Here is a 24,711-nt window from a genome sequence, read left to right as displayed (position 1 = left end):
AAACTTGCTAGTGGAGCTTCTCTTCCAAATCCCTTACTTCTGGGGAGGGAGAGAGCTCTCCCCCCATCACAGGGGTCTCTTCTCCCAGATGTTTGCCTGTCCTGCCTTGGGGCTCCTCCTGACTTGGTGGCCAGGACAGGAGGTTAACATCTCCCAGGGATCATGCAGATCTGTAGAACATCAGCAGGCAGGCACAGTCTGGAGAGGTATTTTTTATCCTCCTGGCTCTGGTGAGGCCTATAGGGATGATTTTGGGGATAAAAAAAAAAAAAAAAAAAAGGCATTTCTTGCTTTGAGCTCCATGTAGGCAATCAGCCACTTTATCAACCCCTCGGCATGTGCGCTTCAGTGAGGCAGAGGAGGCATGTGGAGTCTCTATAATTAATATCAATGACTTTCTTGGAGGAGGGGGTAAAAACTTGAGTCCTGGAAACTTAGATCCCCTTCTGGTGCTGAGGGGAGGGGAATAAGGGAGGCATTTTTAGAAAGCATTTCTTTTATTTAACAGATGTTAAATAGCATTATGCCACTATATCAATCTGTCAATTATCTTAATAGGAACCAGCATATAGAGAAGCAGGAAATGCTTCTTGGAGAGGGCAACAGCGGCCTCATTTCTGTAGGGTCTGGGGGCCGGGCATGGCCCTGGCAGATGGGGAGGTGTGGAAGGAGCAGTCGCACATGTGCTGGGCACATGGGGCTGAGAAGAAGAATGTTCATGGACCATCACAGGAAGAACTCGCTGCAGATGGGCAGGTTCTCTCCCACCTTGTCCTGGTGGTTGTGCTAGAAACTGGATTTTAAAAATCTTTAAAGCAGAGATCATGCATATATTTATTTATTGTTTTCCTTCCCAATATGTATAACATGCTATAGGTTTCAGCAGTGTTAATCAGTGTTTTTGGAATCCATGGGGTTTAAAAGCTGGAGGGGGCAAACAAAACTGGATTACTAAAGGCTGAAAAGCAACCAGGTCTTTGCAATAGTGTACAATGGTCCCAAATCAGACCTAGCTCTGTAACAAGAGGCCGGTGGTGTTTTTCTCTCAGACACCCTATTTCTTCCTCAAACTTGTCCTGGTGATCCCCTGCCGCTGGCTGCAGATGCAGTCAACAGAATTTGGTGTGTTTTTATTAATATAGCTGCACGGAGCCCAAGGTTAAGTGATGGGAATTTCAAAACAAAACAATAAATTAATAAAATGAACGTGTCACCAGCTGATCCTCTTCTGACCACCATCTGTCCCCCGATCATGTGATGTCTCCCAGCTGGCCACCCAAGAGACAAACCATGCAAGATCATCCACACAACATATGCTGCTATTTACACATTTTTAAAGGTAATAGTTGCTAGGCTGTCATATTACTAGTTAAAAGTAGTTATTTGGTAGCTAGTTTTTTCGAGTTTTTTTCTTCCTTTTTTCTTTCTTCCTTTTTTTTTTTTTTTTTTCTTTTTGAGGAAGCCAGTGACTCAGCAGGTATATTTCTAACAGACTTGTTCAGGGTTGGATCAGTGGAAGTTCCCATGTACAGTGAACTGTACGCAGTTCCCCCCCACACCTTGTTCTGTGGCATGCTTTTGTGCCTTTTTGTGATAAACCACAGAATAAAGAAAAAGGAAAGAAGGCAACGATACTACAAATTTTATCGGTGTACCTTTTAGGAACATTATGTGCTCTCCTTGCCATCTCCAGGATGCAAACCAAGCTGTGCATTTTTAAACTATTGTTAAGATCAAGGATGTGGTTATGAGAAGACTTACAATTTATAGGATACTTAAGCATTAAGGATTGAGGCACAGAACATTTCCTGGGGATTAACGACTGACTGGGTGAGCCTCAGGCCATTAACCCCTGCCTGCCATTAATCTTCAGGAAGTGCCCTGCAGTGAGGTCGTTATTGCTGTTATATGCTGAAACAGAAAATAATAAGAAAGGTCCGTGTTTTATTTATTTATATTTTACGTAACGCAGTTATATTTGGACTGCAGGGAATTAACATCTTTCTCTCTAGCTGCTCGTGCTGCTCGAATTAATATATTTCATGCATCTCACCGCTTTGTGAAGGGCTGTCAGCTTGCACGAACGTGAGTGGGGGCAGGATTTGGCCCACTGCTCGTGTTGCACAATGTTTAATACGATGAATAAGTAAGTGGTGCTTCTCTGGTGTAACTGCTGGCAGAATGTAGCCCCATATAAAAATCAGCTCAAAATGCTTGTTTTACAGCAAAGCAATTTATTCACAGTTCTAAGGATCCTGCAGCCTTTTTTTAACTCATTGAATAATCCTTTTAGGTTCCCTATAAAGCAGGTGAAATGCTTCTGCTGCAGTCCTAAGGCAGAACACAGGCTGCATAAATAGCATCTAAATTACTAGGAATACAAAATACACATACAGTAATACATACCTACAAAGGCAAATTCATACTGACAGGACTGCAGTATGTGCTTATCAGCAGCAAAACATCTCAGGGAGAAAAAAAAAAGTGCCTTTATTAAAATTGCACATGCATTTCTCTCCGTATTTAAACACTTAAATAGTATTTTGTGCATGTGCTTAAAAACAGATGCGGGCACCTTTTTAATGAGGCTGCCTGCTTCAACATTTATTAGCTTGGAGATGTATAGTTTCCATGAAGCTGGCTGAAGCTTTTTTTTTTTTTTTTTTTTTTTTTTTTTTGTTAAACCTAAAGTGTTTAAAAGCTTTAATATTGATGGCCTGTCAACTTTGTCCTGATTCTTTGGCTTTCAGTTAAAAGGTTTTTGTTGTTGTAGCTTATGCAGTTGCTCTGTTGCTATGGAAACGTGACATCAAAATGACGTTTCTCTGTTTAAAAGCTTTTAACTAAATTCCTGCCTGTCAGATGTAGGCCCCATTTTGTGCACTCAAGCTTCAAGCTGTTGCAAAAAGGTTTCATATGTTCTGTTGTCATTCAAATTCTTTATCCACATATGCATGTCTTGCACTACAAAAACCTAAGCTAAAAACTCAATCTATATTAAGTGTCCTCTTTTAAAACCCTTTTAGGTCAGTCAGCAATGGCTGCAGCAGAAATTCCCAGTTACATTGTCTCTTCTCAGACTGAGAAACACAGAAGGGCCAGAAACTGGACTGATGCAGAAATGAGAGGTTTAATGCTGGTCTGGGAAGAATTTTTTGATGAACTGAAACAAACTAAAAGGAATGCCAAAGTTTATGAGAAAATGGCTAACAAACTCTTTGAAATGACTGGAGAAATTCGCCACGGAGAGGAAATAAAGATAAAAATTACAAATATGACATTCCAGTACAGGTAAGCTTCAGTTAATTCTTTTTATTTTAAGAGATTTTAGCAGGGGCAACGCAGTGGTGTTTGCTTTTCAGAAGGAAGTATCCTTCAGGAAATCTGTAGATAAAAGATTAAAGATTGTTCATATCGCTTTTAAAATTCTCTCTTGCCAATGCTGTTACGTCATTGTTAATTTTTCCCCCATTTCATTTCAAACTCCGGGACAACTTTGTTTCTTTATAATTAACTAGCATTGTTATGGTGTAGAGGGATAGAAATGCATTTAGTGGGAAAACAGATTTTTTTTTTCTCTTTGCTGAGGGGACCGATTGTGTGAGCTTGGCAGCAGCTCCTTGCAGGGAAACTCCTGCAGTTTGAAGTGGCCAGTGAGGATCGGCATTGCAAGGCAAAGTTTTCTTTTTTTTTGGTTGCTTTTTAAATACGAAATAATGTTTTGGGGGAATGAAGCTCCTGGATTTTGTGAGTTGAAGGGTTACACTTCACGGGGCCAAGAATAATTGAATGCCTTCTTACCGAGTGGCACACGTTGCTATAATTATAAGCAGCACCAGCGAAAGAACGATCATATCTGCAGCGAGGGAATCGATGTGCACCGTCAATACCGCTCCCGAAGAGTTGGGGGGAGGGCAGAGGTGGCTACAAGGAGATGATAAAGAGCAGGCAGTGTCACTCAGGAGGGGAAGTTGCCTTTAAAAATGTGAGATGCTTTTTTTTTTTTTTTTTCTTTTTTTCTTTCTTATCTCTGTGAGGCACAAACTGCCTCGTACTGGAAATCCTGAGTGGTGATTTTAGCTATATGCTTGTAATGCAAGAAAATCAAATATGCAACTCTTTTATTTAATCTCTCCTCAAAGCTCGTATTAATAATAAAAAAGGTTATTACAGCAGGCAACCATGTTAAAACCGCTTGCTTTTCTCTGAGGCAGCCCTCCTGTATTTAATGCAGAGACTGCTCATCATGTAAAAAACTAGGGAAAATCCTATAAACCCCTTAACTTTGAATGTCCTGTTTCTACATTTGTAAGATCCGCAAGCGTAATCTTTAACATCATTTTCCATAACATTAAATCCATGTTTTGTAGCAAATGTCTCCAAAATGTTTCACTAACCCTGTTGTAGTCCTTGCAGTTTTTTTCATCCAGACTGTAAGTGAGAAAGCTGTAAGTAAGATAAATTTTTGCCCTGCATCACCCAGCAATTCACACTGAAGAATTAGAAGTCGAGAGTTGTTGGCTACCAGGCCATTGCTTAGTCTGCTAAATCTGCAGTCCTCCTTGCTGAGAAATACATCTCACAGCACCGAGATTTTACAGGTGTCTAGCAACACCGCGCAATATTTAAGTGCCATAATTGCCAAGTGTAATAGGTTATTTCTGTCAGCCTTTGTTCTAAATTTTCAATGTTGTCATCAGTCAGACTGGCTCAGTTTTCCTAATTAATGTTTTTGCTTTAAAGTTGCAGTGGGGGAAGGGAAGAAATAAAATCGCTCACAACCATACAGTCTGTGTGTGTGTGGAAATATAGCACTTTAAAAAAATCTTATAATGTTTCTGTGAACTTCAGAGATTGCTTCTGTTGCATGTTGTCATGCTGCTTTTCTGTAGTGCAGTGCATTGCAGCTCCTTGCTTGTTGATTAAGATGCAAATTTATGAGAGTTAGAAAACTGCCTTGCACTATCACTGTGCTGTTTCATTTTGTGCTCTTGGATTTGAAATGCATCTTCCTTATTGTTTGTTCCTATCCAAAGCACGCTTGTGTGCTTTGCTTTCAAGATGAGGTGATAGAAAGAATAGGGACAAACACAAACTATGACTTACAATTCATAGTTTTCTGCAGGCTTTTTGTTGGTGTGTGAGGATAGCAAACGTGATGAAACTAAATGATGTTAGTTGCCACTGACTGGTGGCTTTGCTTTGAAGCATCTGAGTTTTAATCCACATTTTGATGCCTGGAGGATACTTGAAGATGCTTTACCTTAGTGTATTTCCATGCATCACTGCTGCGCTGTGGCATAAAGTGAAAAGAAAATCCTGGAAGTGGGTAAAATGATCTATTTTGGGACAATATCTTGTAATAATTACGTAGATTTATCAAGCATGACATGTGAACACCAGTAGCAGGGCTGAGGGGGTGTTCTGCCCCCAAGTGATTATTTCTTCCCACTTCTTTGTTATCTCTTACTTTTTTACCCAACTTTGTAGTGGCACAAAGGTGCTGTGGTCTCTACTTTGATAGTCAGAAATTAACCAGATTAGAATATTTAATCAGGTAATAGTGTTATTTAGTGGTGAGCCATGATTTCATAAAGGAAAATGAATTTTTTGTCCTACAAACTATGATACATACATATGCACGTATACATAAACATATATAACACATGCATAAACATATACACATACATGTATATATTTGCTATAAAAGGAAAAGCAGTACTTGAATATTTTTCCTAGTTCAGTTAACAAAGTTCGGTGGTAAGTGTTGCTGCTGGCATGTCACATCCTGGAACATCTCTTGAAAAAATATTAATGATTTGAAATATGAAAGGATCTAAAATAGTAAACACATTTATATGGAACGCATTTATAATGTTGAACGCATTCATAATGTGCTTTCCTATCTGAGGGTTCCATAGCATTTTGAAATCCAATTCTATATTGTTTTGCTTATATTGCCCAATGAAAGCCATTACTCATGGTGCAGAAGAAGTCAAAGTCAGACAAACATATACATGGGCAGGGGAGGAGCATTTCTTATCCGGCAGTTGCTGCAGCTAATGCAAATTTATTCATGGTTACGGTGGCCTGAAGCTCAGGCTGGGCTAGTAGCCCAGGTGTTCACCTGGGTTTGTGGGTACATTTTTTGATCTTATGTGGAATGCTGTGCTGCCAGATAAAGTTAGTTCAGGTGCAGTTCAGTGCATGTGAGCTTCTGTCACAAAAGCAATTTTAGGATGATCATATCCCATTCCTACACATCCGCGGTAAAAACATTGTAAAAATGTTCAAATGCCTTTATATAAATCTATTTTATGTCATTATTTCCTCCTTGAATTCTCATGTTTATTTCAGACTGCCCTATATTTCAACAAGGTGACAAGAGAATGAGAAGATGTTTAGAAAACATGATTAGGATAAGATGTGGAAAGCTTTCTTTATTGAGAGAAATGGAAAAGTCTGTAACTCGCTTGGAAAAGAAAGCAAAGAAATAGGAGGAGTTCTAGAGGTGCATGAAAACATACTGCACTATTTTTGAGAATGTAAAGCAGGTATTCCTTTTGCCATAACACAAGAATTTATTTGTTGAAATTGCCAGGCAAGAAATGCAAAACTAGTTCAAGCCGTATAAATTTGTATTACACTGCATAATAAGCATGTGGAACTCATTACCACTGGAAATCAGTGAGAGCAAGAGTGGTAGGTTGTTTTATTATTATTCTTACTAAAGATTAGATATATTAAATAAAAATACAGAGATTGTTTGTCTTCAAATTAGGGTCATAAAAGAAAGTAGGTTTCAGGATATTGTTAGTCAATGGAAAAGGAAGGAAATATCGTTATGTCACCCAAAAAACCCATCCATCAACATGTTTTTGAGGTGTTTAGTACTGACTAGAGTCAGAAGTGCGGCAGTGGGATGATGATCTGGGAGCAGCTCCTGTATTCCTTTTCATTGCTGTGGTCCAAAAGCATTTGGAAGAAACTGTTCAGGGAAAAATATACCATATCCTGAAGTAATTCCTACTGCAGTTTCAGTGTGTTAAAGGGCGATTTAATCTACTGTGGAAATTACTTAACTTGTCTAAGTGGAAAGTTTTGCACAGGTGGAAGGAAAAAAATTGTTGCAGGTGCATTTGGGTAAGATTCTGAATTTAGGAATTGAACTGGAACCTGAAATATTTGCTGTGGATAGACCAGCCACCAGGTTTTTAAAGTTCGATTTTAAAGACACCTAGGTAACGAGCTGCATGAACATCCCTATTTATCTGTGGTGGAAGAATGAAAAGCTGAGTCAAACCTGCTGCTATTCAAAGTTATCCTTCTGATGTTCTGGGTATCAGAAGTTTTGCTGAGATTAGTATGCCATCTCTTGCAGTTCAGTTTTTTAGGTTTGTAGGATACTTGGGGCATTCAGCACACATAACCCTGTAATTAGAAATTCTGAAAGAAAGCACTTTCCTGTCTCTGCTAATACAGTGATATTAATTCACTACATACGTTGTAATATTACTACTGACATAATATGCACTGGCTTTTAAAAATAAAATAGGGTTTGCAAAGCTAACACAGTGGTCCTCAGTTTTGACCTATTCCCTCTGATGTTTAAAAATAAGAACAGTGTGAATGCAAATTTATTATTTTCAAAAACATCACCCTCCCCAAAACCTAGAAAACAGGATGCAGCTGTTTCTATTTGATTTGATTCACAGTCAATTAATGTTAATGACTGGTAAATTTGAATCAGTCTCATGATTTGAATAAAAGATTAGTCTAATTTTTTATTTTCATGTGTACATGATAGCAATTAAACATTGTTGCTCGTGTAATTCACTGCTATATTCTATGACATTAAGCAAGTGGAATATTTGACCTGTGCTACAGCAAATAATGAAATATAAGTGCATCCACATTACTGCAGAAAGTTGAATTTGAATATTTTACCAGCTTTCTCTTTAATTTTAATAATTCATAACAGATGCACAACTTAAGTACTGTACTTTCATACATCTTTCTTTCCCTCCCTGTTGATTGGTTCATGAACAGTTGTTATTTATTATTTATTTTGAAAGCTTTTCTCAGAAACCCCAGGAGATGAATCTTATATCCATTCCTTAAGGCAAGTAGTAATATCAAATACTGTAATAATAATAAAAGAGCAATATTGTGTTGAGCAAAGAGAAAAGAAGAAAAAAGGCAAGTTATAGATTACTTTTTTTTTTTTTTTCCGATGAAATAATGATTTTTAAAAACTCTCTAGAATATAATATAATAATTTTATTTTAGAAGGTTGGTAATAGGCACAGAGAATAAAGTCTGAAGAAAGGTCAATGGCAGCACAAATTACTCAGCTGGTGTCTCAGACCGTTCGTTTTGGCAGTAGGACTTCAAAAAACATTAATTTATTCACTTCTCTGTGATAAGATGTGCAACCACCTTTTAGATTAACTGAGCGACACTGTTTTTCATACTTCAGATATTTGTCCACTGGAAACTTGACTTTGATGCCTGAGTTTTTGGAGAGAGCTCTCAGTTGCTTCTGCTCTCAGTTGGATTTTAATGGAGCCTTGTGAAACAGTGACAGGTCTAGAGAAACTCAGCAGGAATTTATTTGGCAAGCTCTGTTGACTTTCTCACTTACCCCTGTTTCCTACCTAATTTTTCTGTCTGGCTCACTCACTCAGGCAGTGATTTGCCGAGTATATATTTTCAAAGAGTTGAATGTTTGGCTTGTCTTCCTTTCTCATTTCTGAACTCTTGCATTCCAACATTACACTTGCCCTGTTTCATTCCAGCTTCTTCATTTTTCATTAAAAAAGCAAAAACAAAAAACATAAAACAAACCAACACAAAAACAAAACAAAGAGAAAAGCAAATTTACGTTTTGGATGCAACTGAGACCTGCTGTGATGATTTATGGTAATTACTGACTAAGAGCAGTCAACTCATCTTTGCCTTAAACTTCAGTTCTGCCAGGGTTTTACTTACATTAATGCAGGCAGAAACTCTCAACTGTTACTCTAGGTTTTCATATTTTAAAATAATCAGTGAATCCTGAAACTTAATATTAATATTGCCAAGTTATCTGTTTTTTACCAGAAAGCTAAAACATCACTATTGTAGCAGTGAATGTTCGCACTGTTTTCCTCCACCTGCAGCATTCCTAGTTCTTTTCCAAAGTAGACACTCCCTTTTTCATTATCTTCTCATCTCTCCATCTATTTAATCATTTTTTTTTTTTTTTTCTTTAAGAATGAGCCAGACTCCATACAGGTAGATGGTTGCTGCTGGTGCTGCTTTTAAGCTAACAAAATTCCCCTGCCAATCTCCTGGTGGTGATCATTTATTTATTTATTTTAGCCCAGAGCTATGGTAAGTAGTCAGAAGTGGAAGATTTTGTACCCATACAATGCATTCACAGCCATAGAAACATCTAGTTTTATACAGCTCCAACCCTGCTGTATGGGCAGATAAACTACAGCTCTTCCTTCAAAATCATGAGAGTGTCAGCAAAAATGGGGTCTAGGTGCACAATTGACCTCAAACACAAAAACCAAGGTATTGGCCTACTTGGGAAAATACCTGCTCCTGAAAACTTTTGCTAAAGTAACGGAGACAGCATTTAGCTCAGGATGATATAGTAATGATAACGGAAGTCTATTTTTAGTGCCATTCTAGTGATAAATTAATACTTGAAATGTAGCGTACTCAGAACAGTCATCAGGGCACTCTAATAATAAGATAATGCTACATGGAGCTGTCTTAATTTGGGGTTTAGACCAAATATTCTCTTAATAAAAGTTGCTTTCTGTTGCATTTCTACTACTTCATTAGCAGTGAAAGGATAAACATGGAAGATGAATGGACTACTAGCTGGATGGAAATCTGACTGGATCACTGGGCTCAAAGTGTGATGGTTAATGGCTTGTATTCTACCAAGAGGCTCATTCTAGGTAGAGGACCACAAGGGTCTGTGCTGGGAAATGTCCTGTTTAACAGCCTAAAGGAACAGATACTGGAATGCATGCTCATGGTTTTTCAAATGATCAAACTGCAGGGTACAGCCCTCACCAGAAAGGGCAAGGCTGCCCTTCAGAGGTTTCTAGGTAAGCTGGAGAAATGGGCTGACACAGACCTCATGAAACCCAGCACAGACTGGCCAGGCAGCAGCTCTGTAGATGAGGACGTGGGGGACCTGACTGACACTAGGCTGAACACAAGCCAGCTGTCTGCCCCAAGAGCAAAGTAGGCAGAATACCATGCCTGAGCATTTCTTGTCCTTTTGGCACAACGTTTTGCAGTTCTGAAGGCTCAAACCATGTCTGGTGAAGTCTTAATGCAGCTGCTGGACTTTGCTCTGACATGGCAGAGAAATGCTCGTGCATAGCTTTCTGCTGTCTTGCCCATAGGGCAAGACCACAATGAATACATTGCAGTGAACAGCTGGGGATGGTAATGTTTTAAAATAAATTGTTTGAATATATTGAAGGTTTCACAACATGGACAAACAAATGTGAAATGTAGACCTGGCTAGTAGCTCATAGTGGTATAATTGATTTGCTCTTCATGTGAATAGCCTAAACAATTAAACTAAAAATAATCAATATCAAGTGATTGTTGCTGTCTGCCCTGAATTTAGCTATTTTATGGCTGTGCTTGATGGATATAGATGTATTTGTAGGTTGTACTAGATATTCTCTGACTATGAAATTGCAGCAGCAGGTTGTGAAACATGTATGAAATTAAAATTTTGAATGCATATAGGACATAAAAATACAGACAGCTGTGGAGGTTTTGCTATGCAGGACTATGATGTGCCTTCCCAAATAGCTGGCAAAGCTCATCAGACCTTGCAAGGACAAGAAAAAAAGAAGAATCCTTAAATAGCTTCAAAATCTAAGCAAATATTTCTGCCTTTTTTTCTCACTGGTGGATTTCCCCTTACCCTACACTGAGAGGTGTTTAAAAGGAAGAAGTTCAAGTTCCCACCTTTAAGCTTGGCACCGTTTTTATCATGTTTACATGTTATTTAATTCTATCTTTTATGGGGACCGGATGGGCAGGATGGATTCAGAGGAGGAAAAACCTGGAAGGCTTCAAGAAAAAGGGATGGGCCAGGTGTCCAGGAATAGTTTTTATCTTTTTTTTTTTTTTTTTTTTTTTTGGTTGTTGTTCATTTAAATGAAATCTGGTTTATGAAAGTGGAGCAGTTGTCATTGCTCTTGACGTTCCTGTTTTCTTCCTTTGTTTGCTGCACTTTCATTTAGAGTAACAAGACCCTGACCAGGAAAGGCAAATGAGAATATTGTTTGGGCTGCTAGCTGGGTAAAGGAGTGTTTCTGAGTTGCATTTATTCACCTTAGTTTTGTATTTTTCAGTAAAAGCAAATAGAATAACAATGGATGCCAAAAGTGGTGAACTTTGTGTTAGGACTGAATGACAGATCTCATAATAAGATGCAAGTGAAGGACAAGGTCATAGCTGATAGTCATTCCACTGTAATGTTTTTGTGCATGCTGTTTATAATGCATTATTAACTGTCTGCTTTTTACTTTTTTTTCTGTGTGTGTACATAAATGGAACTGTACTTCTTCCTATACTGATCTTTACCTTGTAACAGATGAGCAGACATTTACATCTTATGGTTATTCCTAGAATCTTCACAAGGCCAATCCAGAGCTTATAGACAATGTTAGGAAAAGAATATGAATGATATTTATAGACATTTGTATTCCTAATGGAAAATATTCATTCTTCAACACATGGAAAGCCAGTGCTGACCATAGTTTGGTTGTGCTGTGTTCCCTGCCCTGGCTGTCCTAGTGCACTGCCAGGGACTGCTGTCAGATCAGGTAGTCTGGCACTCTGGAAGGAGAAGAAAAAGTATTCCATGATCAATGCAGTGCTGTTTTCATTAGAAGCTGTCATGTCCTTTATTTGTGTTGCATGTAAACCCCAAAGGAAATTCGTCTTTTAATCACAGGTTAAAACTAGGAAAAGAAACTTAACAGCTTCCTTGGAGATTAAAAGAAAAAAGTGTCTGATTTTGTTCTCATTAAAAACATTCAGTTCGACTCCTAAACATGACCAGAACAAATGGAGTTAGAAGATCTGTATGAAAGTTACTTTTAAAGGAAAACAGGCTCTAATGTTTTATGCCTTCCCCCCCCCCCCCCCCTTTTTTTTTTTACAGGAAATTAAAATGCATGACTGACAGTGAAACTGTTGCACCTGACTGGCCTTACTACAAAACCATTGATAGGATTTTATCCAAAGTGACAGACCACAGCGATGTGAAAATGCATGAAAATCAGCAACCAGGTCCTTCTACATCACAGACGGAGGCCTCACAGTCTCCATCAGCTAAGTCAACGCCTCTGTATTTGCCATATAACCAGTTTACATACGAAGGAAGGGAAGAGTGCTTTGAAGATGAACATTCAGAGAGCTCATCAAGCTTACTTTCTTACAAGTTGAGGTAGTATCTATTTTTTTCCCTTTCTTGTATTTCAGAGAATGAACCCGGATCAGCTATCTAAAAGGGAAATCCTGGAACATTTTCCTCTAATGGCTGTTGTATCTTTCTTGTAAAGCACAAGTGAGATATATTTCCCAGTGTCAGCCTTTCTGCTGAATTGGGGCATTTTCTTTCTTCCTTTGTGATAGATTGGAAGGGAGTAGGAGGACTGGGCAAAAAGTCATGTAACGTTGCCAAAATTCAGCATGCATGTCACTGCTCACATGAGGTAGAGTGTTTGTAATAGGCATACAGGCATGTTCAACACAGTACTGAGAATGCAGTAAGAGATATAGCATACTGCTTAGATGACTCTTGGCTTGCTCTAGTTTTATTTTGGTATGAGTAAGTAAATTTTCCCTGGCTTCAGCTATTGTTAAAGTGGAGAAAAATAGCAAACTAAATATTGCTGTGGACACCAAAATGCAACCATTTTAAATACAATTGAGAATGTCACATTTTCAAAGTAAATGCTAGTTTGAGAGTGCAAACATGTGTTGCCTTTTTTGATAAGATTGGAGTAGTTTGGAAGATAGCATTTTAACAAAAGGCAGGATTGTACACTGGATACAAACTTTAGATTTTATTAGTCTCATTTTCCATCCAGAGAAGTGTGATTGCAGTTTTATGGCAGTAAAAAAGTTGATCCTGGAGATCCTTATCATAAGTCTGTGAGCCTTTAACTATAACAGTAACATTATCTGTCAGTCATGCAACTGAGAAGGCGTTAAGATGGAAGAAGAACCAACCCAGCAAGTCTGGATTATTGTTTCCAGGCCTACTCTTGGATGTGTAAAACTAGGATAAATGCATTCAGTCATTTAAGCAATGGTCCTTGAATGGTTGATTATTTTAAAAACTTTTTGGCAATTGAAAATATATTATGGTTTGTAATTTCTGAATTGTTGCAGCTCTTTTGTTCACAAGCAACATTTTATTTATTTTTTTCATCACAGATCATTGTAAAGGGGTTGATATCCCTGATAAAGGATCTCTCCTGATTTAGGATCTGCAAATGTCAAGATTGGATTTCTTATGCAAGAAATTTCTGCCCCCCCCAATTCATAATTTGATTTCCAATAATATTTTGTTAATAGTTAAGAGGTTACTTTTCCACAACTAAGGGGCATATTTTATTTGCTAGGCTGTTGTCGTAGTTTAGCCCCAGCAGGTAGCTGAGCACCACCAGCTGCTGGCTCCCTGTCTCCAGGTGGGATGGGGGAGAAAATTGGAAAAGTCCAAGCGTGAGAGCTCGTGGCTTGAGGTGAAGGCAGCTTACCAGGGACAGCAGAAGCCAAGCAAACCAAGGAATTGGTTGGCTGCTGCCCACCAGCAAGCCTAGCAGTGAACAGCTCCTTGGGAAGACAAACACCGTTGCCCCGAGCTTTCCCCCACTTCCCTTCCTCTCCCCTGGCTCCATTGCTGAGCACGACACCCTGCAGTGTAGGACACCTGTGGGCCAGCCTGGGCCAGCTGCCCTTGTGTGTCCCCCTCAGCTCCTGGGGCGCCCCCAGCCCCTTGCTGGCAGGGCAGCACAGGGGTAGGGAGGGCCTTGGCCTGGGGTGAGCCCTGCTCTGCAGCAACTGCACCTTTCTTTGCCTTGCTATCGCCGCTGTTTGCATCAGAAACCCCAAACGTGGCATCATACAAGCCTTTGCAGAGAAAGTTAACTCTATCCCAGCTAAAATGATGGCAATTGTTAGATAACATAAGGTTGTTTTTTTTTTTTTTTTTAGTTGCAAGATGTTAAGTTTCTTCAGGTTAGGGACAATTCCTGGACAACGTCGGTTTTGTACTGTGGGTGGCTGTGAGGGGAAGACAGAGGTCACCACACCAGGTCTCGATACAGAGAGTAGACAAGCCATCACTGAAGTCAAGCTAATCAACCACAACTTTTTACATTCATTGTGCTTACAGTTTGCAGAGTCCCACTCTCAGGTAGATGCTTTCATTTACAGGTGGGCTTTCATCTTAGCAGACTTAAACTACTCTGCCTTCTCTCCACAGCGAAAAGAGTGTTAAGATCTGGAAGATTTAGGCTATAATGTGTATTAGCCAGCTTCAGATTTTTTTTTTTTTTAAATATATATATATGTATTATTTGTTAGGAAAAATATTTGAATTTAGCCAAGTTAGGACCTATAGGTCATTGAATTCTAGTCTTCAATGGTGCAGACAGGTTTTCAGCTGGCTGCAAGTCTACATGGCAGGTGATGGTGCTCTGTCCTTTCTGTAGCTCAGGCTGCAGTGCTGCTGATGCCTGGTAAGGATGGCTGCACAACTGGCTTCATGAGCTGCAGGGAAGGACAGGTTGACCATCACTGTGGAAGGACCTCCATAATAAGTTGCTCCCTGACTTGATAATGTAGTCGTGCTCTCACAGTCCGATTCTCTACTATATATATATATATATATTTGTGCAATGGAATACTGTGCATATCATCATATCATTTAAAAACAAGGTATGTACATATTCACAAGTAAAAATTCAGTTCTTCTGTGTTTAAGGAAAAAAAATGTTAAGCTGTGTTTAAAGAAAAAAAAAAGTTGAGCTGTAAATACCACTTGAGAGATTAGTATAACATTTCAGGTGAGTGTCGTGACCAGATTAAAAATGTGCAGGTACTTGTGATATTAATGGGATGTGTACCTGGGAGGAAGAAAAGTGGTATTAAAATATTCACAGGGGGTTTTGAAAAGCTTGTACAGCTTTGACCTGTTTAGTTAAGTCTGATGAATTAGAAAAGAATATGGACTCCTTTTTTTTGGCCAGAAGAAAATACAGCACTTGCTAATGGTATCAGATGGGTTAAAATCACTTAAAGCTGCCATGGTAAGACAGGGAAGATAATTCTTTTGGAGTTACTAATGGAAAATTATGAAATGAGAAGCAATTTTCAGCTTAAGCAATTAGTATGTCATCCTGTGTGTGAAAAACACTTTGAAATAACCAACAAGAGCAAAAAGAATTTGCATACAAAATTTGGGTCCCTCTTGGATTTTTTTTTTTTTTGTAAATGTCCTTGACTCTAAACAGTACACGGTTGATCTAACATATTCAAAAAATGTACTAAAGACAACACTGGGATTTGAAATCAAAACAATGCTTCAGGTCCCCAGTCTCCCTCTCAGCTTCATTATTTTATGGCTATATAAAACACTTAGTTTGAAAAATATACACATATATCTGTATGTAAAATATCGTCGTGTTTTTCATCTATATATTTTATGACTGTGTAGTCCTTATTTGTCTCTGAAGCTGACTATACACAGATCTGTTAAGTGTGCAAAGTAAGCTTATGCTGTGGGATTTTTTTCTCCAGTAATAAAAATCATGATGTTATGGCAACAATAGATCAGTGAAAAAACCTCAAAGGGTATGTTTTTTTTTAAGCCAACTTTTAGGCTTCTGAAAATTTTACTGTTATTCCCTTAAACTCTTGAACACAGCTTTTAAGCATGAGCTTTCTGTTTTTCCATGGTATCCTTGATCATAGCAGGAGGATTCTTGGCTGTGTAAGTTAAAACATTAAAAAAAATATTGGATTTAATATTTAGCTTTTATGACAGAGAAAATTTACAAAATGTCAAAATTCACACTTCTATCAATACATACACACTCTCAAGCTAAAAATAGTTTAAGCTAGGTTCCCTTACATTTTATTGGAGTCTGGAAGCTTCTTAGAAAAACTTGCTTTTCCTAGTTAGTGATAATACAATTAATGTGGGATCAAATTAATTTTTATTTCTGTTGCAATTCACAGATGAGGAAAAACATTTGGAATTCCTATTTCCTTTAACGGGATGTCTGCTATTTTTTCAGTATTGCATGAACACTGCTCTTGGGCTTTAAGAAAGCTTATACTGTATTGCAGTGTCCATAAAACATCTGACAATTATATTGTTGGATAATATAATGTGATGTGCTGGAGCCTTGTACTGCAGCTTAAACTTTTAAATTCAGAATTCATAACAATGCTATAAATGACTTTTTATCTAATTGAAAACAGTGCTTTTTCACCCTGTGGATTAATTTATAGTCTTGTTTCTTCATTGTTAAAATAATGACAAAACATAATTATGCAGATTGTGAATGTGGTTCAGACCTCATCAGTTCTGCCATTTCTATCAAACTGAAAATGGGGGTGAAAAGAAGTTACTTCTGTAGATTAATAGACTATAATAAAACCACAATGCCATCTAGTCTGACTTCCTGTTGAACACTGTCGATGTATCTGAATTAATTTATTCTGATGTGGAGACCAGAATGTTACAGAGAGGATTCTGTGGCATGGTTCCCTTCAGCAGAGAACTACTGCAGTCTGAAGCCCCTGTCTCTGCTCTCCTCCACTTCTCTGTTCCTAGGATCCATTTGACTCTTGGAATTTTTTCACAGATACCCAGTCCAGATCTGATATATTTAGAAGATGGAGAATTCACTCTCCTCTGTAATAATCTGGTCCAGATATTAATCCCTTGCTTTAAACAGTCTTGTTTCTAATTTGAATATAGTGAGATAAACTTTCAGTGTTACTTCTATTTATCTTTCTTTCCACTGTATTTGAGATCATTTTAGTATTTTTTGCTTTCTACCTAGAGGTAGTCATGTACCATGATACCATCTTTGGTATTCTTTCATTTTTAAAAGGTAAATTGAGTGAATTGGTACACATGGCTTACACACACCAAAAGAGTGAGAATAGGTAACAGGAATTAATCAGGATATGTATTGTTTAATAGAAGTGCATTAAAACTTGGTAAGGATGCTAATTCAGGAAATAACAGTTTTGGCAAGTCCTTTAATCTTTCTAAAATCATGCCATAGTTATTTAAAATCTGAATGGGCAGCTTCTACAAAGAAGTTTGAGCTCTAGGCTATGCACATTATATAGTGCACCTTAACTCATTATGCAGACTTGTTATCATAGTACGATGCTTTGCCCAGCCTCCAAGCCATTTTTGTGGTGGTTATCTACACTTCAAGGTTGAGTCTTGTAAATTCCTGAATGCATTTGGCTGTATTTGAATGAGCCTAGTTTACCAGAAGATCCAGATTGCTCTGATTCTCAGTACTCAAACTGTGAAGATCTTTCTGCCATCTCATATTTAGTTTGAGATCATAGTTAGTTCTGTTTCATAAAGATAGGGGGTAGGGTGGTCTACTTAGATTTGTTCTTAGCTTCAGACAAACAAAACCCACCACCAACAAAACAAACAAAAACCCACAAACAAGTCAGAAACAGTAGTAAGTTCTTAATGAATTTTGAATAAAAGGAAAAGTACTTCGTATGCCATGAAGCAGTCAGAAAAGAAGAGTTGTTATTGTGGTTTTGTGGAGGTAACACAGGTAGTAGACTGATTATTCTGTGTTTAACTCCCGTTTTATTATTTTTTCACACATATTGCTGAAATGATCCTCATTGGGTGAGTGTAGGCAATCATTCAAGGAACTTTTTAATTGGACAGAGAATTAAAATGATTTTAGGTAGATATACAGCACATGCATTTGAGACTGGACATGTCTTGCCTAGTTATACCTGGACGTTTTGCTTTGTTCCTCTTGGTCCCCAACACACACTGTCATTTCTTGTTCAGCCTCATAGATGAGAGGGAAAGCATTACTTCATTTCTTTGAGTTGTGCCTATTTGTTTTAGGCCATAGTGTGGAAAAAGCTTTGCAAGGTTCTGCTTGGAACGCGGTCCTAATGCCAGAGCTTTTCTCTGGAGGCTCCCTGTCATAAATACTGGAGGTCCAAAAGTACCACCAAGTTGTATTTGAGGTCCTGGATTTCCCAGACCACTCTTCCCTTCAGATCAAAATCTACCTTGAGAAGTCTCTCAAGGCTTGGCAATGAGTAGAGATGCTTATTTGGTAGAAGGATGCTGTGAGGTTCTGTTGCGTTCCCATTGTCACAGAGGTGTTGGTTGCACAGGAATGCAACGTGGAGAATCAGCAACCAGCTGATGTTTGCTACATGAAATATTGATCATTTCTTATGCTGGTGCTTTGAGACTACCAAACTAGACATACGCCTAGATGAAACTACTTGAGGATATTGACCCTGATGGGATACTCACTGCTGAACCCTGTGTCATATTCCTATCCCTGCTTCCCTTCTGACTTCCTGTTAGAAAAAGTTGGAGAGGTCTCTCTGGCCCTATGTAGGAGACCTAGAGCTTCTCAAGAAAGGTGGCTTGGTACCTGAAGAAACTTTTCAAAATTCAGATCTTCAGGAATCACTGTACATTTTATGTTGATTCATGTCACTGAGGGTCATTTTCTCGTAAATTAGATTCTTTGGATCCTTCTTTCCTTTTATATTTATTTATTCAGTTATTTATTTATTGGAGACCCTATTCTCAAGAGCTCTACTTCAAGAGCTATTCTGCAAGAGAGAGAATTATAAATCTTGTCCTTATTATGGACTTGTGAGTCATCATAAAATGCCCTGCATTACTGTACAGTCTCTAAGACAACCCTTCAAAGATTTTTTTTTCTTCTCTTAAAAATAAGGTATATTTTAAATCTTTCAATCCAGAACATTCTATATTTTTTTTGTTTGTTTCTGTCATTCTATCTTTGTCTTTCTGTCTTTCTCTTTCTTCGTTTTTCTCTGTCTTTCTGTCTTTCTTGTGATTGAAATAAAAAGTCAAAATGGCAGTCACAACCACCAGGAATGACAATACAATACTCAGTGCAGCTCATTACCATCTACATGCCCCAGATCTTCCCTCTCATTCCTTATTAAGGACCATTCTCACTGCAGCTTGCTTTGACAAGACAGAAGCCCTCTTGTGGCTCTGGAAGCCAGCTCTTACCCATTTCAGATGGATAAGTTTTACCACAACTACTTTGTAATACTGTATAAGGAAGAGAATAGAGACCCATCAGGTTTCAGGAATAAACTTCCCTTCACAGAGGACTTAAAAATCAAGAGGTAACTTTTCTGGCAAGGGAATTGGCTTGTTGCTCCAGCTACCAGAAAGTGCATTCTTTATGAATGTGAAGGCAGTGATGGGAACCTTGGAATAACAATTTTACTGTTGTTCTTATACTGTCAAAGACCTTTTCTACCAGTTCAGCCTCCCTGAGAAGCACAATTCAAATAATTTGGGCCTTTAGGTTAATGGGAGCAAACAATTTCTTGTTAGCCAAGACCCATTCTTGCTGGATTGTCTGACTGTGATAACCTCATTGATTAGCTTGGCCTGCAGTTTGAGTTGAGCCCAAATCGAACATGAGGTTAGTTCACTTTGAATACTTTTTGAAATTGTTTAACACAAACATAAAGGTGGTGGTTTCTCCTTTTCCTCAGGACTGTGGTAGCAGTGTAATAGTGACAAAACCCTATGAGTTGCACAAATAACTTTGAATACTTAGATAATCTGAAAGCCAATGGTCTTTGGTCACCGTGTCAATGTTGTTGCTGTTTCTTATCTGTGTATAGGAGAACATCACATTCAAATCACAAAACAGTACTGAAACTGTTTCCCTGAAAACCAATGCTATTTTTTTTCTCCAAGATTTTAATAGCATTTAATTTGATCCACTTGTTTCTTTTCTTAGACTCCACTGTTTGGGGGTCATTACACACTTAAATGTCAAGGAGAGTGTCATTTTGTTATATTTGCATCAAGTCTTTCAGGTGTTTAGGGTTGTTTATTTTTTTTCTTGCTGAGAGATCTGAATGTCATTGTCACTGTTGTACAAAGCCTGTCAAGCAGGATAAGAGCATACATGGAAATTATGACACAAATCTGCCACAGCTGAGTGACCTCCTTCCTCACTCCACTTCTTCACATTAGTAAAAGCAGATTCCTGAAGAGTTAGGCTGATGTCCTTGATCAAGGTTACCTTGAAATCTGCAAGGTATTGGTATGGCATGCTACTCACAACGGTGCTATCTAATTATTGGATTTCACCTAGGAAGAATGCTGTGTTTGGCAGAACACAGCCGAGATTGCTCTTAGTGTAAAGGGACTTTGAGACCCATCATCAGATAACTTTGACGCTGGGGACTCCAGTTTGAGTTACAAAAAGCATGAACGAATGCATGGACTGTCACTCTAAGTAAGAAAAGAAGTTACCCATTTGTAATTGAAAGTTTTTTGGATGTGTATTTCACTCATGTTTGCCTTGTATTTGCCTTTCTTCCTCTTTCACAGTCCATGATGCTTCTTTCTTAACTTATGTGTTAAGAGAAATGGATTTTGTGTGTGTATTCTGACGTGCATGCCATGTAGGCTGGTTTTGAATTCCTGTGTTGCACTGTCACCCCAAGTTAGGATGGCCATGTGAACTGTCCATCTTGAGAGCACTGTCTTTATTGCTAGGTTTCCCTCTATTTTCCAAAACTCAGCGTGATGCAGTATAGAGAAAATTCTCCAAATATGACCCAAATTGCATGTGGCAGTTCTACAGATTTCAGATAAGGACATAAAAGGTAGACAAGCATGTATTAAATGTTATCACCTGAGATAGCTTAAAGACATTCTGCTAGAGGAATATCAACATGACAGCCTTAGGATCTGGGAACCTGTTTTTCTCCAAAGGCTACAAATACATGTTTTGAATTTCAGAAGAACATTTCTTTCTTTCTTTCTTTTTTAAAAAAGAACTCCAAAAAGCAATTAATTTCTATGTTGAATACAGTTTTGCCTATACATTATGATGAAGGGAAAACTACAGGCAGGGAGTTGTAATGTGCTTGAAATACCTGTTAAAATGCTAGGAGTTTGAAGGGAGGTATGGTTCTATCCTAACTGATAGAACTTGTAGTTAACCTAAGAATGAGAAGAAGGTACCCATATCTTGTATTTGTGACAAATACATTTGAATAAAAAAAAATCTTGAACTCCAACTGGCAATTTTCTCTAAAGGCAAATATGAAATGTCATCCATCCATGACCTGTGAAATGAAGGAATCTTGCAAGCTGTATCATGGTCAACTTTCATGTTGTTTATAATGTTTTATGACGTAGTATATAAATAAGCAGTCAGTGCAACTGCTGTGTCTCAGTGCAAGGGACAAATTCTGAGACTAGCATGCAGTAACACTATCAGTCCTGCTGATATGATGCTTTGAAAAACTAGAATTGTAACTTACCACTACCCAAAACAGTACAGTGCAGTGCTTTCTCTGGGTGGAATGGTTATTGCAGCTTTAGAATTGAAGTTTAAAGTATAATAAATATAATGACCAGATGGGCAAAACCCCTCTCCCAGCACAGCTTGTAGACTTGATATGTAAAAAATATCAAGATAAAAACATAGCACTATGACTGGTATTCTGTTGGGAAAAGTCTTGTTAAAAATAATGGGATTTTAAAACACGTTTTTACAGTCAATAGCACTGTGAAATATACTGTAGTAAATACTTCTGTTTTGGCATGCACCTGAGAGGTTGAGAACTTTCTTTTTTCTTTCTTCATCCCCCGCCCCCCCCCTTTTTTTTTTTAAAAAAAAAATTGAACTTAGGTATAAATTTACCAAGAATGTAGTACAGAATTTTACATCCTAACATAGGTTTTTTTCCCATAAATACAAATTTAATTGTTAACAAATATCCCCATTTCAGAACTGAAGAAAGACCAGTTAAGAAAAGAAAAATGCAAAGCTGCAGCTTTCAAAAGAAGAAGCTAAAATTAATGGAGGCCATGTTGGAAGAACAAAAGAAGTTAAGCAGAGCTATGGAAGAAACCTGTAGAGAAGTGCGCAGGATTCTGGATCAACAAAACATCATTCAAGTTCAAAGCTTACAGCTACAGGAGAGAATGATGAATCTACTGGAGAAAATGATTTCCAAATCCAATGTGTAGTTTCCCCTTGTGAATGCCTCTGAGATTATTGTTGATATTATAGACATCCCCTTGCTACACACCTTATGTGTGTCTGTTGCCCTATTCCCTGGTTTTCCATGGAAATTAAAACCTTAGTGTAATCTTAGATAAGCAAAGAGAAAAGATAATGCAGTGTGAGGGCTATCTGGCATGAAAAAAAAAAATAGTGCAATATATGCCTAAGTTGAATTATTTTTATACAGAAAGGATAAGGGATGAAGCTCTGGGAACTTTGGTACTATTATGCCTAGGTCAGTTATTGTTTTACAAACAGATGTGTTGTATATTTCTTCACATCAAGGACCGTACCCTGACCTGTTGTAGGGGAACAGAGTAATGTGTTCCTAGAAATGCTAATTGCATCTTGACTTTGCTGATGATTAAACCTTGTTTTGAAACATAGACAGTGATTGTTCAAGTGACCTATGGTTCTTGTGAAGAGCTACTTGGGACGACGAGATGCATCCTTTTAAACTCCATGCCTGGTATGAATAGTACTCTAAAGTATGAGGGTAAAAATAGTCTATTCAAATACAGTTTTCATAAGCAAACAAAAAAATCCTTACTATATACTGAATACTAAAATGTATAGAAGATACTTGAAATTGCTTTTGATATTAAATGTTTAATTTTTTTCATTATTAACTGGAATCTGTTGACTTAATGAACAACCAGCAATGAAAACTCTCATTTATTCTCTATCACAGAAGAAAAATATTGTATTGTGTGTATATACATATATATATATCTATCAAATGAAATAAAGAAAAAGAAGAAACATTTATTATTGCTGGGTTAGACAGTATGCTTTGGGACAGTGAAAAATACTGAGAGAGATAATCACAGTCAAAGGTTTTAATTATTGATTGCAGCGTAAATATATCCTATGCTGGTAGCAAAATATATAGATGGAAGTCATGAAGATCATTCAACACCTCTACCCCAATATTTGCTGGTGGTGCAAATCTGATAACGCAAGTAGATGTTTAAGGTGTGGCTGTAAGGCAGATCAACATTGATATACCACAAGAGGGAGCTGAAGGCATAAAGGATTGTACTTAAATATTTGAGATGAAGTACTAGAAAGTGATTCTTTAGTGCAAGGTAATATTGAAATAACATTTAACATACTTTCAAAAATTCCTCAGCTGAATTCCTATATACATTTATTTTTGCTTTATCATTTAAAAGCAAATTTCTTCTGCTTTCACTGTATTTGCAAGGCTGATTACCTAAGGTTAGATTCAGATATAGAAGTATAAAATTAATGTCAGTGCTAGGAACTAAGGCCATTCTTCCATTCTAGCTACTAAATAATGTCTTCTCTTGAAACATTACTTTTGAAGTGGTTTGCATTTTTCTATATATTTTAACATATTGTTAGCTAAACTAATGATATCTAAACTATTTTAAAGCTCAGACTCAATTTATTAATCTGTAATTCTGTTTAGTGAACAGGATAAAGGCTGTACTCACCAAACAAATTAATAATATATGGAAATATTTCTTAAAGGCTGCTGAAGGTATGAAGATAAGAATGATGCAGCTCTAAAACATGATTATTGTATATACGTGTAGTCTATTTCTACTGAGTTTAATTTATACAAGGCTAATGCAAACATAGTAGAAGACAGAACCTGCAGACAATGGTGGCTGATCAATGAGATAAATGAAATAATTCTCCTTCACACTCTGCTACAGTGACTGGGTGACTGGAAAAAAGGACAAGTGTCTGGCCTGATTCTGCGAAGACAGGGTGAAGTTATACAGCTTACAATTAGTAAAAGTGAAACTCCAAATGATTTTGTGTACCTAAAATTGTATTAGTTGGTTCTGAAGGAGAATCATGAAACCTTACTATGTGTCTGCCTGCACAAGTACTTCTAAAAGAAGAACTGTTCCTAGTGTCATGCAGGTGAGTGTTGTCATACATGCACGTGAGGGAAGGAAAATATGTTTTGTGCTTTTGCATATTCCAGTTGTAGACATGTTATAGACACAAGTGGGCTGAATTCTGTGGTGTCTGACACTTTATCTGGTTTACAATAAGATGTAAAGAAACTCTCCCTTGACTCCATGGGAAATAATAATATTTACTGATATTATTTACACGGACCATATCACCATTAAATCCAATTAATCAGCAATGCCAGTGGCAGCATATTTGAACTTTGTACTGTGCCCCTCTCCCTGCATGCTATAAGAATTACAATTCCAGAGCTGTAGGAACACAGGAATGAAGGAAATCTGATTCTTTGCCTGCTACTATGAGCAGCCATGTCATACAATCCCTTCTGTGGATGCATGGAGCTGTATCTTAGAATTAGTCTTGCCTCCAGAACTATGAAAGA

General features: G+C 37.7%; 1 protein-coding gene across 6 annotated transcripts in view; it reads left to right on the top strand.

Annotated features, from left to right (window-relative positions):
* MSANTD1 (Myb/SANT DNA binding domain containing 1) overlaps nt 1–24,372 on the top strand; it is a 49,186-nt gene extending 24,814 nt beyond the window's left edge. For 4 of the 6 annotated variants that reach the window (XM_035324934.1, XM_035324935.1, XM_035324936.1 and 1 more), the window contains exons 3-5: nt 3,027–3,291; nt 12,197–12,481; nt 22,099–24,372. In XM_035324934.1, the coding sequence (XP_035180825.1) occupies nt 3,027–3,291; nt 12,197–12,481; nt 22,099–22,339 (791 nt within the window). In that variant the 3' untranslated portion in view covers nt 22,340–24,372. Of the gene's footprint in view, nt 1–1,271; nt 1,340–2,863; nt 2,910–3,026; nt 3,292–12,196; nt 12,482–22,098 lie in introns of those variants that run through there. The other 2 variants (XM_035324937.1, XM_035324939.1) reach the window with 2 other exon arrangements.
* The last annotated feature ends 339 nt before the right edge of the window (nt 24,373–24,711 follow it).

The sequence above is a fragment of the Oxyura jamaicensis genome, chromosome 4 (genome assembly GCF_011077185.1).
Source record: "Oxyura jamaicensis isolate SHBP4307 breed ruddy duck chromosome 4, BPBGC_Ojam_1.0, whole genome shotgun sequence".
Classification (NCBI taxonomy): Eukaryota; Metazoa; Chordata; class Aves; order Anseriformes; family Anatidae; genus Oxyura; species Oxyura jamaicensis.
This window is presented reverse-complemented; position numbering and strand designations above follow the sequence as displayed.